The 13,270-nt window shown below is 47.3% G+C and overlaps 1 protein-coding gene across 1 annotated transcript in view; it reads right to left on the bottom strand.

Moving 5' to 3' along the window:
• The window catches only part of POLR2A (RNA polymerase II subunit A), a 34,208-nt gene extending 21,013 nt beyond the window's left edge, over positions 1-13,195 (bottom strand). The window contains exon 1 of the mRNA XM_045375437.2: positions 12,703-13,195. Within this exon, the coding sequence (XP_045231372.1) occupies positions 12,703-12,795 (93 nt within the window). The 5' untranslated portion in view covers positions 12,796-13,195. The remainder of the gene's footprint in view (positions 1-12,702) is intronic.
• Between the last annotated feature and the right edge of the window lie 75 nt (positions 13,196-13,270).

Below are 13,270 nucleotides of genomic sequence, written 5' to 3'. Positions count from 1 at the left end.
TCCCAAGCAGAAATCAAGCTCATGAATCTGAGATCCCGGCAGGAGCCTCTCTGTACCTGTATCCTTGCCATGACAGCTCAGGTGTTCTGCACCGACACATGCCCCACCAACTCAAGCCCCTGGTAAGAAATGAGGCACTCAGAGATGCAGTCCTGTCTCTTTACCCTCATCTTCTTCATGCCCTCCTTCTCAAGGCCTGACCTGCTTGAACCTTTTCGTGTCCAGATGGAGATTTTATTTCTTGTTTTGTTTTGTTTTGAGATGCAGTCTCGCTCTGTCGCCAGGCTGGAGTGCAGTGCCTCAATCTCTGCTCACTGCAACCTCCGACTCCGGGGTTCAAGCAACTCTCCTGCCTCAGCCTCCCAAGTAGCTGGGACTACAGGTGAGCGCCACCACATCCAGCCAATTTTTGTATTTTTAGCAGAGATAGGGTTTCACCAGGTTGGCCAGGATGGTCTCTTGACTTTGTGATCCGCCTGCTTCCGCCTCCCAAAGTGCTAGGATTACAGGCGTGAGCCACCATGCCTGGCCGGAGATTTTATTAAAAGACTGCAGAAACAGGTGCTAGGAAGACAGGTTGGTGGAAATGATTTGAAGCAAAAGTGAATAGCTGGAATCCCAAGAAAGGTAGAGCCAGGACTTGATGGGGACATTTCAGTAGAGGAAACAGAAGAACTCAGAAGCAGATACGCTGCGTGTGGCAGCTCACACCCATAATCCCAGCCCTCTGGGAGGCTGAGACGGGTGGATCACCTGAGGTCAGGAGTTCAAGACCAGCCTGGCCAACATGGTGAAACCCCATCTCTACTAAAAATACAAAAAAATTAGCTGGGCGTGGTGGTGGGCACCCGTAATCCCAGCTACTCGGGAGGCTAAGGCAGGAGAATCGCTTGAACCTGGGAGGCGGAGGTTACAGTGAGCCGAGATCATGCCACTGCACTCCAGCCTGGGTGACAGAGCAAAACTCTGTCTCAAACAAACAAACAAAAAACGGTGTAATGCTATCGCACACTTACACTTAGTAAACTACAGCATAGTAGAAACATAACTTATATGCACAGGGCAACCAAAAAACTTCATGTGACTTGCTTCATTGCGGTGGGCTGGAACCAAACTCACAGTATCTCCAACGTATGCTTGGATACTCATTCTCAACTCTCTAACTCCAGCCAGGCCTCACTTTTCTTCTGGACTTTGGGTTCACATATTTAACTACCTACTGAACTCCCTGCAAACATTCCACCAAAAATCAAATTAAACATGTCTAAAAGCAAACTCCCTTTTCCACGAAAGCCTCTCTTTTAGTCTCCACCCCAGATTCAGAAACCTATGCTTACTTTTCCTTACCTTCAAGCATAAAACAGTTCAAAGAACATGGACTTAGCTCTCAGGGACCCTTGATTTGGAATTCTGACTCTACTACTTATTAACTATGTAACCATTAAGGACTTAATTAGCTAGCTTAAGTCCAGGATGTAATTGGTGCTTTTTGAATGGACATTATTATTATTATTTAATCATTCACCAGGTACTGGTCACTTTTACCTCCTTTATTTATTTATTTATTTATTTATTTGAGAAGTCTCGCTCTGTCATCCAGGTTGGAGTACAGTGGCGGGATCTTAGCTGGGATTACACGCATATGCCACCATGCCTGGCCTCCTAAGTGTTTCTTGAATCTTGCCTCTCTTCTCCATCCCCACCACCACTACCCTAGTTCAGGCCCTTCCTTTGTAGTCTACAACAGAGCGTTCGTATAGGTCACCAGGCCTGTCTCTCTCCAGTCCTTCTACACGACAACTGGGGTGCTCATTCTAAAATGAAAATGTGTGCCAAAAATAAATAAAATAAAAATAAATAATAAAATAAAATAAAAATGTAATCATGCATACCCTTTTTTCCTCAGACTGACATCCAAACTCAGGAGGACAGCTTACCAAAGGATTTTATGATGTTCTCAACCTTCATTTCCCTGGTGCTCCACACCTTCCTGTTCACTCCTCAGTACCAATCCCTTGGAGTTCCCTATCACCCAGCACAACCTGTGCTGCACTCCTCTAGGTTTGTTTTTGTTTTTTTTGTTTTTTTTTTTTTTTTTTACAGAGTCTCGCTCTGTCGCCCAGGCTAGAGAGTAGTAGTGCGATCTCGGCTCACTGCAAACTCCGCCTCCTGGGTTCACGCCATTCTCCTGCCTCAGCCTCCTAAGTAACTGGGACTACAGGTGCCCGCCACCATGCCCAGCTAATTTTTTGTATTTTTTAGTAGAGACAGGGTTTCACCGTGTTAGCCAGGATGGTCTTGATCCCCTGACCTCATGATCCGCCCGCCTCAGCCTCCCAAAGTGCTGGGATTACAGGTGTGAGCCACCACGCCTGGCCTCCTCTGGGGTTTTCATATGCTAGCGCCTCTGCTTGGAATGCTTTTCCCACTGCAAAACTCCTATTTCAAGACTTGGCTCAGGCACTGCCTTCCTCCAGGAAGCCTTTTCACAGCCTCCCCAAAATAGACAGGCACCCCTCCTCTGTGCTTCCACAGCCCCTCTGTCACTGCACATACAACAATGCAATAAAATGACCTATAGGTGTCTGTCTTTCCTGTAACTATAAGCACCTCTCCGGCAGGCAGAATCCCTCAACCATCCTGAATCCCATGTGCCTGCCTGAAACGTGGCAGGCTCCTGATAAATGTCTGTTAAACTGACCTGCTGCTTACGACTCTCCACTGCAGGGAGGTACCCTCAAAAAACCTGGAAAAAGAGAGAGTACCTTCTGACAGTCAAACCAGTAATCCCCTCATAATAGATCTGATTGGCCACTGCTGGGTAGAAACCAAAATGCTCTACAGATGCAAAGCTGAAGAAGTTCTGAACACCTCTCAGCCTCAGACAGGTTCAAAACTCTCATCAACATGACCTGACGAAATCTCAGGGAGACAGTCCTCGAGTATGACTACATTTGCAAAGCTGGAACCTCATCAGCTGCTTTGTGTCTGGTGAGAAACATGAAGGGGATTGTTCACCTTGAATGAGAGACCAAAAGAAAAAAAAAAAAAAAAAAAGGCAGTACAAATCTGGCCTCCAGAACAGACACTGCAGAGGGGCCTAGGAGAGATCCCGCTCAACATTTTCAACCTCTGTCTGCTCAAAGTCTAGGCCGACCAAGCCAACCACCCTTCTAATAACTAATTCTGCTTCCAGGCTTTCTGAGACTGGGTCAGAGGGTGACAGCAGACACGCATATCCTGGTTAATGAGAAGAGCTATCCTTCCACCACCAAGTTCATGAACTCTCATTTATTTATTTATTTATTTATTTATTTTTGAGAGAGGGTCTTGCTCTGTCACCCCGGCTGGAGTGCAGTGGCGCAATCTTGGCTCACTGAAACTTCTGACTCTCAGGTTAAGTGATTCTTGTGCCTCAGCCTCCCAAGTAGCTGGGATTACAGGTGCCCACCACCACGCCTGGCTAATTTTTGTATTTTTAGTAGAGATAGGGTTTCACCATGTTGGCCAGGATAGTCTCAAACTCCTGGCCTCAAGTGATCCACTCACCTTAGCCTCCCAAAGTGCTGGGATTACAGGTGTGAGCCACTGCACCTAGTCTCAAACTGTCATTTTAAATTATATATTTATATAATTTAAATTATATTTTAAATTATAACTGCTTTAGCCCCAAACCCTTCAGCCAACACTGGTTCTCACTGCCTACAGGATAAAGGTTAAACACTTGAGGGGGTGGCCAGTCAGGCTGGGTTCTCTTTGGGTTCTGCCCCTGAGGTCACAGAACAAAAGGGCTGTCATTGAATCTCAGTAAATACTCATTCTCTTTCCTCTGCCTTTAGCAAAGCTAACAAGGTCCTTATTATAACTTGGCTTCAAGTCTCTTTTACAGCTTTACTTGGTACCACATTCTCCTACCCACCTCTCACATTTATGTTCTAAATACAATAGATTTCTCAAAATTCCTTTTGCTCCACATGCCCCCTTGGGAGTAAACTTCCATTTATTCTTTAAGACCCAGTTCAGAGGTCACCTCCTTATGAGTCTTCTCTAATTCTTCCTAGCCTTATGCACACCCCAGCAAGGTTCTCAGCCCAATTTTAATTACTTGGTGACACATCTGTCTCTCCCATTGGACTGTAATCCTTGAGGGCAAGGGTCATGTTTTCTTTTCATATCCTCAGCACCTAGCACAGTAACCAACATACGGTGAGGGCTCAGCAACTATTTGCTGCATACATAGGAAATCCCTCACAAGAAATAATTTGAACACAGGGATCATCTTCTGACTCATCAATGTAGCCCACACTCTACCTAAAAGAATACATTACTGGCCAGGCGCAGTGGCTCAAGCCTATAATCCCAGCACTGTGGGAGGCCAACGCAGGCAGATCACCGCAGGTCAGGAGTTTGAGACCAGCCTGGCCAACATGGTAAAACCCTGTCTCTAATAAAAATACAAAAATCAGGCCAGGTCCAGTGGCTTACGCCTGTAATCCCAGCACTTTGGGAGGCCAAGGCAGGTGGATCACGAGGTCAGGAGTTCAAGACCAGTCTGGACAACACGGTAAAATTCCGTTTCTACTAAAAATACAAAAAAAAAAAAAAAAAAATTAGCTGGGTGTGGTGGCACACTCCTGTAGTCCCTGCTACTCGGGAGGCTGAGGCAGAAGAATCGTTTGAGTCTGAGAGGCAGAGGTTGCAGTGTGCAGAGACGGTGCCACTGTACTCCAGCCTGGGCAATAGAGCTACACTCCATATCAAAAAAAAAAAAAAAAAGGAAAAAGAATACTGCTTTAAATCCTTATTTAAATAAGTCAGAATATAAATAAGTTATGCATTCCATGGTAGACAGCTGTTTTTATTTATTTTATTTATTTATTTTTTTGAGATGGAGTCTGGCTCTGTCACCCAGGCTGGAGTGCAGTGATGCGATCTTGGCTCACTGCAAGCTCCGCCTCCTGGGTTCACGACTTTCTCCTGCATCAGCCTCCTGAGTAGCTGGGGCTACAGGCACTCGCCACAGCACCTGGCTAATTTTTTGTATTTTTTAGTAGAGCCGGGGTTTCACCGTATTAGCCAGAATGGTCTCTATCTCCTGACCTTGTGATCCGCCCGCCTCAGCCTCCCAAAGTGCTGGGATTACAGGCGTGAGCCACCACGCCTGGCCAGACAGTTGTTTTTAATAAATAGGGGTCACTACTGCGAATGAAATCCAGCACCATCTTTTCCCAAAATTTTGTGCACATGCTATACAAAGCTCTAGTACCTCCTTGCAACCTTACCCTCACCTAGCAACATCTAAATCCATCTTCTAATAGCAAGGACAACAGCTCTATCTAGGCCGGGCGCGGTGGCTCAAGCCTGTAATCCCAGCACTTTGGGAGGCCGAGGCGGGCGGATCACAAGGTCAGGAGATCGAGACCACAGTGAAACCCCGTCTCTACTAAAAATACAAAAAATTAGCCGGGCGCGGTGGCGGGCGCCTGTAGTCCCAGCTACTCAGGAGGCTGAGGCAGGAGAATGGCGGGAACCCGGGAGGCGGAGCTTGCAGTGAGCTGAGATCGCGCCACTGCACTCCAGCCTGGGCAACAGCGTGAGACTCCATCTCAAAAAAAAAAAAAAAAAAAAAAAAACAGCTCTATCTCAAAGCCAATTCAAAGAGCCCTCTGTACCTCCACATACTCTGACCCCCAAGACTTCTGTAAAATATTTTAGCCTAAAATACCACCTATTTCACAACAGGAGGCCCCTCACTCACCCTCACCCATCCTTCTACCCAAAAGTGAACCATCTGTTGGTCCCTCAAAATACAGACATCGTATGAACCAGACATACAGAGCACTACCAAAGCCCAACAATCCTACACCCCAGAAATGACTCTGGTAGACCTTTGTCAACAGTGTCTCATACTTTTGTTATTATTCAATCTCGGGTCAGTACAACCTCTGCCTACCAGGTTTAAGTGGTTCATATGCCTCAGCCTCCCAAGTAGCTGGGATTACAGGTGCCCGCCACTACACCCAGAGAATTTTTGTTATTTTTAGTAGAGATGGGGTTTCACTATGCTGGACAGGATGGTCTTGAACTCCTGACCCTCAGGGATCTGCCCACCTTGGCCTCCCGAAGATTACAGGTGTGAGCCACTGTGCTCAGTTCATTTGTTATTATTATTTTTTAATTGAGATAGGGTCTTGCTCTGTTGTCCAGGCTGGTCTTGAACTCCAGGCCTCAAGTGATCCTCCTGCCTCAGGCTCCCAAAGTGCTAGGATTACAGGCATGAGTCACAGCACCCATTTTTTGTCCATGCTTTAAAAAAATGTAAATATGTTCCCATTTTAACATAAGGCCTTGACTCTGCACACTCTTGAGTAACTTTTTCATTTATCCACAGATTCCCTAACATTATCAGCCCACAGTGCCCTTCCATTTCAGTAACTCTCACAGCACTCACTAGGTCAAACGAGAGCCACGGCCGAGCGTGCTGGCTCACACCTGTAATCCCAGCACTTTGGGAGGCCAAGATGGGCAGATCACTTGAGGTCAGAAGTTTGAGACTGGTCTGGTCAATGTGGCGAAATCCTATCTCTACCAAAAATACAAAAATTGCCGGGTGTGGTGGCGAGTGCCTGTGATCCCAGCTGCTTGAGAGGCTGAGGCAGGAGAATAGCTTGAACCCAGGAGGCAGAGGTTATAGTGAGCTGAGATCTCACCTCTGCACTCCAGCCTAGGCAACAGAGAAAGACTCCGTCTCAAAGAAAAGACAGTGACTTATTAAGCACCTAGGCGCAAACAACTTAAGCATTTATGTCCTAGAAACTTAATTAGCCACAAAAAATTAGCCAGGCGTGGTGACAGGCGCCTGTAGTCCCAAGTACTCAGGAGGCTGAAGCAGGAGAATGGCATGAAAGCAGGAGGCGGAGCTTGCAGTGAGCCGAGATCACGCCACTGCACTCCAGCCTGGGCGACAGAGCCAGACTCCATCTCAAAAACAAACAAACAAACAAACAAACAAAAAAAGAAACTTAACTAGACATTTGAAAAAATACTGGCCGGGCACGGTGGCTCAAGCCTGTAATCCCAGCACTTTGGGAGGCCGAGACGGGTGGATCACGAGGTCAGGAGATCGAGACCATCCTGGCTAACACGGTGAAACCCCGTCTCTACTAAGAAATACAAAAAGGCCGGGCGCGGTGGCTCAAGCCTGTAATCCCAGCACTTTGGGAGGCCGAGACGGGCGGATCACGAGGTCAGGAGATCGAGACCATCCTGGCGAACACGGTGAAACCCTGTCTCTACTAAAAAAATACAAAAAACTAGCCGGGCGAGGTGGCGGGCGCCTGTAGTCCCAGCTACACAGGAGGCTGAGGCAGGAGAATGGCGTAAACCCGGGAGGCGGAGCTTGCAGTGAGCTGAGATCCGGCCACTGCGCTCCAGCCCCGGTGACAGAGCGAGACTCCGTCTCAAAAAAAAAAAAAAAAAAAAAATACAAAAAAAAACTAGCCGGGCGAGGTGGCGGGCGCCTGTAGTCCCAGCTACTTGGGAGGCTGAGGCCGGAGAATGGCGTGAACCCGGGAGGCGGAGCTCACAGTGAGCTGAGATCCGGCCACTGCACTCCAGCCTGGGCTACAGAGTGAGACTCTGTCTCAAAAAAAAAAAAAAAAAAAAAAAAGAAAAAATACACATAAGTTGAAAATACTATTTTAATATATTAAAACAAAATAACATTCTTCTTTCTTTCCCAAATAACCATCTCACTCACTTATGGCGACCGTTAGGCAGTGCACCTCTCAAACCTTGGAAATCAGACTAAACAGCACCACCTTTATTTCTTCTACAAACTGATTTTTGCCTGTACTTAGCAACTGCTAAAAACCCAGCTTCACAAAAATATGACATCATAGAAAGGGATTTGGCACCATCTAATGTTGAAATGGAACTACCAGGAACTAGGAGTTCCAGGGTATCTGACAAATGTACCTGTGCTTCTCTTGGAAACTTAAAATACCTCACTGTACCCACTGTGAACGTGTGCCACAGTGTCTCAGGGCAACAGCACTGTGTGGGATCCTATTGGGAAGTTCTTCTCTTACATGGTAATAATACACCCTAAGTTATTCACCAAGATTCCTATTAGTAAATACTGATTTATAATCGTCACTTTCAAACAATGTTGCAATAAAAGTCCTTCTACATTATCTACGCATATTTGTCCCATTATTTCATTCACTTGTTTATTCAACTCATTTTTATTACATGTCTATCATGTGCCAGGCACTACTTGAGATACTGAGGGAACATGAATAACACAGACAAGGTCCCTCATGAAATCCATTCTCTAGCAAGGAAGCAAAAGACAGAAAAACTAATCCTTTCTGGAGTGACAGGCTGTGAAGGAAAATATAGCAGAGAATGATCAGAGAAAGCAAGGGCAGGACAGGGGATGCTATTTAAACAGAGTGGTCAGGGAAGCGCTCCTAAAGATATGACATCAGCCAGGCGCAGTGGCTCATGCTTGGAATCCCAGCACTTTGGGAGGCCAAGCAAGGGGATCGCTTGAGCCCAGTTCACCAGCCTGGGTAACACAGTGAGAACCCATCTCTACAACAAATTTAAAAATTAGACAGGCATGGGGGTACAAGCCTATAGTCCCAGCTACTGAGATGGGGCTTGGGGGTCTGAGGTGGGAGCATCTTTTTTTTTTTTTTTTTTGAGACCAAGTCTCACTCTGTCGCCCAGGCTGGAGTGCAATGGCACGGCCTCGGCTCACTGCAACCTCCACCTCCCAGGTTAAAGCGATTCTCCTGCCTCAGCCTCCTGAGTAGCTGGGATTACAGGGGTGTGCCAACACACCCAGCTAATTTTTGTATTTTTAGTAAAGACAGAGTTTCACTATTTTGGCCAGGCTGGTCTCAAACTCCTGACCTCGTGATCTGCCCACCTCGGCCTCCCAAAGTGCTGGGATCACAGACGTGAGCCACTGTACCTGGCCTGGGAGCATCTATTGAGCCCAAGAGGCTGCAGTGAGCTGTGATCGAGCCACTGCACTGCAGCCTGGGGGACAGAGGGAGACCCTGTGTCAAAAAAAAAAAAAAAAAATTCAATTTCAACAGAGAACAGATATAAAGGAACAGGCATGCAGAGAAGCGGTCTGAGCAATGTTGTTCCAAGCAGGAGGAATAGTGAATAATAAAGTCCTTGAGGTGGGAATAAGCTTGCAGTGTTAAGAGGAGCAAGCAGTCAGCATGGTTCAAGAAAAGCAAAGAAGAGACTAGTAATGAGATGGAGAGGCAAGCAGGAGCCAGATAAAACAGCACTTTATAGGTCAGAATAAGGAGTCCTGAAACCTCTGGAGAGGATTCCATGCAGGGAAGGGAAGGGATGAAGAGCTCTCTCTAGCCTGCTCTAGCTGTTCTTGGAAACTGTAGGAAGACCAACTAGGGCTACTATAGCACTCCACAGGAAAGATGACAGTAAGGTGGAATATGGTGGGACACGGTGGTGGTGATGGTCATAAATGGCTGGATTCCAGGCATACTTTGAAAAGTAGAACTGACACTCTGGCAGATGGACTAAGTGGAGATTGTGAGAAAGAGAATCAAAGATGGCTTTTAGGTTTTTGGCCTGAGCAAATGGATGGAGAAACATTTACTAAACCATGCAAAACTGGGAAAGGGAGAATTAAGCTTTTTTAAACTAAGGATGAATTTTTGTAAGTGGTAATGCTTGATCAAATGATTCACATATTAAAAGTTGATAAAATTGTCAGACCAGAGGCCAGGCATGGTGGCTCATGCCTGTAATCCCAGCACTTTGGGAGGCCAAGGTAGGCGGGTCCCCTGAGGTCAGGAGTTCAAGACCAGCCTGGGTAACATGATTTCCCACTCCAGAGTTACCGATGTTAAAGGCAATCAGACGAATCCTAGGGAGTCTTTACAAGTTTGGTTAAGAAGCCAAACCCCGGATAGCTACTAAATACAAAAATACTAAATACAAAATACAAAATACTAAATACAAAATACAAAAAATAGACAGACGTTGTGGCACACACCTGTAATCCCAGCTAATCGGGAGGCTGAGGCAGGAGGCTCTCTTGAACCCGGGAGGTGGAGGTTGCAGTGAGCCAAGATTGTGCCACTGCACTCCAGCCTGGGTGACAAGAGTGAAATTCCGTCTCAAAAAAAAACAAAAGGCCGGGCGCGGTGGCTCAAGCCTGTAATCCCAGCACTTTGGGAGGCCGAGACGGGCGGATCACGAGGTCAGGAGATCGAGACCATCCTGGCTAACACGGTGAAACCCCGTCTCTACTAAAAAATACAAAAAAAAAAACTAGCTGGGCGAGGTGGCGGGCGCCTGTAGTCCCAGCTACTCGGGAGGCTGAGGCAGGAGAATGGCGTAAACCCAGGAGGCGGAGCTTGCAGTGAGCTGAGATCTGGCCACTGCACTCCAGCCTGGGCGACAGAGCCAGACTCCATCTCAAAAAAACAAAACAAAACAAAAAACCAAAAAAACCAAAAAAACCAAAAAAACCTGTCAGACCATCCTCCAAAAAGGTTTTACCAATCTATCTTTCTACCAAAAATGTATAAGCATGTCTATTTCCCAATATTTTTGCAGCAGGGAAAAAAAGTTGGATAAGAGAAATAATTTTATTTTAATCTGGATCTTTTTAATTAGAAAGCCAACTCTTTGTTGGCCATTTGCACTACTTCTGTGAACTGCCTATTCATCTCCTTTACCCATTTTTCTAGTAGATAGGTACTTTACTGATTTGTAAGTGTTCCTTGTACATCGATAAATTTAACCTTGTCTGCATAATTGCAAGTATTGTTTCCTGATCTGTTTTTCAGCTTTGCCACAGTGCCTCTGCAAACAGAAGTGGCTCTTATTTTTACGTAGTGAAATCTGCCTTGGTCTTCCTTATATATAACGTTTAGCTCATTTTAGGCATTCCATAAAACTTACCTGTAATTAACTACTATTAAAGACTTCTGTCTCTGGTATGAGCCCTGCAAAAGCCTTCTATTTTTTTCTAGTATTTTATGGGTTTTTTTAGATTTAAGTCTTAACTTCATCTGGAACTGATTCTGTGGTATGGTGTGAGGTCAGGACGTTCTGACTCCTCACATAGCTGAATTTTCTTCCAGCAAAATGGTCTCTATCCACAAACAGCCACTTAACTCCATTCTTTCCAGCCAGTGGGCTCCCTCTACTTAGCTCCACAAGGGAAGAAGTCCAAGTCACCAATAGCTCTCCCCTAGGACTGCCCTCCTCTCTCTGGTCTCTCCTCCTCCCGCATCAGTTCTTCATAGAGCAACTACAGCAGTATTTTTTCCAATGCGAGTTTGCTGTCACTCTCCTGTTTATAACTGTCCAAGGACTACCTACTGAAAATAGAATTAAGTCCTGACTCCTTAACATAATATACAATATCCCATGCTTCTCCAGCCAATTTCTGTAACACTCTTCTTCTCTCATCCACTAAACCTCAGCCACACCGGCCGCCTTTCACCCTCTAGGACAAGCCCAAGTTCATTTCTCCCTCAGGCCCTTTGCACTTGCTATTTCCTCTGCCGGAAAAGCTCTCGCCATAGAAACTACGGCTTCGATGACTGGCTGCCTCTCATCATTCGGGTAAAGTCTTCTCAGACAGGCCTTCCCAGACCCTAACACCATCCCATCAAAAGTAGCCCCACCTCGGCTGGGCGCGGTGGCTCACGCCTGTAATCCCAGCACTTTGAGAGGCCGAGGTGGGTGGTTCACCTGAAGTCAGGAGTTCAGCCACTGCACTCCGGCCTGGGAAACAAGAGCGAAACTCCGTCTCAAAAAGACAAAAAACCAAAAACCAAAAAAAAAAGGGGGGGGGATCACCTGAGGGCAGGCGTTCGAGACCAGCCTGGCCAACATGGCGAAACCCCTCCTCTACTAAAAATACAACAATTAACGGGGCATGGTGGCGCATGCCTGTAATCCCAGCTAGTCAGGAGGCTGAGGCAGGAGAACCGCTTGAACCCGGGAGGCGGAGGTTGCAGTGAGCCGAGATCCTGCCACTGCACTCCAGCCTGGGCGACAGAGCAAGACCCAGTCTCAAAAAAATAAAATAAGATAAAAACAAAAAAATAAAGTAGCCCCAGCTCAGTGACCCTCCGTGGCATTACCCCGTTTCACTCTACTCGAGACAATTGCCATTAACTGAATTATCTTGTTCATTTATTGTATTCGTGTTTACCGCCTGCCCTTTCCCACAGACAGTGCTCTTTAAGGTCCTGGTCTGTCGTGTTCACCTCTGTAACCCCAGAGTCTCTTCTGTCTACAATACAGCAGGCACTCAATTAATATTTGTATTACAGAAGAGGAGGAAGCTACCTGGGGTTTGGCTTCTTAACCAAACTTGTAAACACTCCCTAGGATTCGTCTGATCGCCTTTAACGTCGGTAACTCTGGAGTGGGAAATCAGTCACCCTTCTCTCTCTCCTTCTTACCCTCCAGCCAGCCCCGTCTCGGACAAAGCGCTAAGTTTGCTCAACTCTTTGCAAAATACAACTCTGGGAGGCCCGAGACTGGCGCCTGCACAGCCTTGGCGCTGCTGAGCCATGCTCCTGGCCCGTCACCCATAGGCAGCGAGAAAGCGCCAAGTTTCCGCAGCCCCCGTCCGGCCCCGCCCGCCAGGGAAGGAGGGAGGAAGGGGAGGGCAGAGCCTCTTACCAGTTCATCCGGACTCAAGACTCCGAACTGGACTCTCTTGATGGTGCGCAGCGGGCATGCGCTGTCCCCCGAAGGGGGGCCACCCCCGTGCATGGCGGAGGCAGGCGCGTTGCGCAGGCGCAAACCTCACTACAAAAAGCCTGCGCCGCCTCCGCCTAGGTGCTCAGACCTCGTCAGGGCGGCCACCGGGAAGGACCTCCCCGAGTTGGGAGGAAAAAGCCGGAGGAGGGGAAGGTGGGGGAGGGAAGGAGGCGGGGAAATAAGGAGCGAAAGGAGCCCTTCTTTCCCTTACCGGAAATTGTTCAGCTCCCAAAAAGGAAAAAAAAAGAAGGGGAAAAGGAAAAGGTTTTTGGGGGAGGAAGAAGAAAAAGGGTAACGAATAAATAAGTAACCGGGCTCCTGAACGGCAGAGGTTACGGCAGTTTGTCTCTCCCCCTTCCGGGAGCCGCCTTCTTCTCCAACCGTCCCGGCCGCGCTCTCGGCGCTTCTGAGCAGCGAACTCGCCGAACGACGCCTCTTATAGATTCGCCCTCGCGTCCCCGCCCCTTCCTTTCCCGCCCTCCCTTGC

Source organism: Macaca fascicularis, chromosome 16 (assembly GCF_037993035.2).
Source record: "Macaca fascicularis isolate 582-1 chromosome 16, T2T-MFA8v1.1".
Classification (NCBI taxonomy): Eukaryota; Metazoa; Chordata; class Mammalia; order Primates; family Cercopithecidae; genus Macaca; species Macaca fascicularis.
The sequence above is the reverse complement of the archived record's forward strand: the minus strand, read 5'-3'. Positions and strand labels throughout refer to the sequence as shown.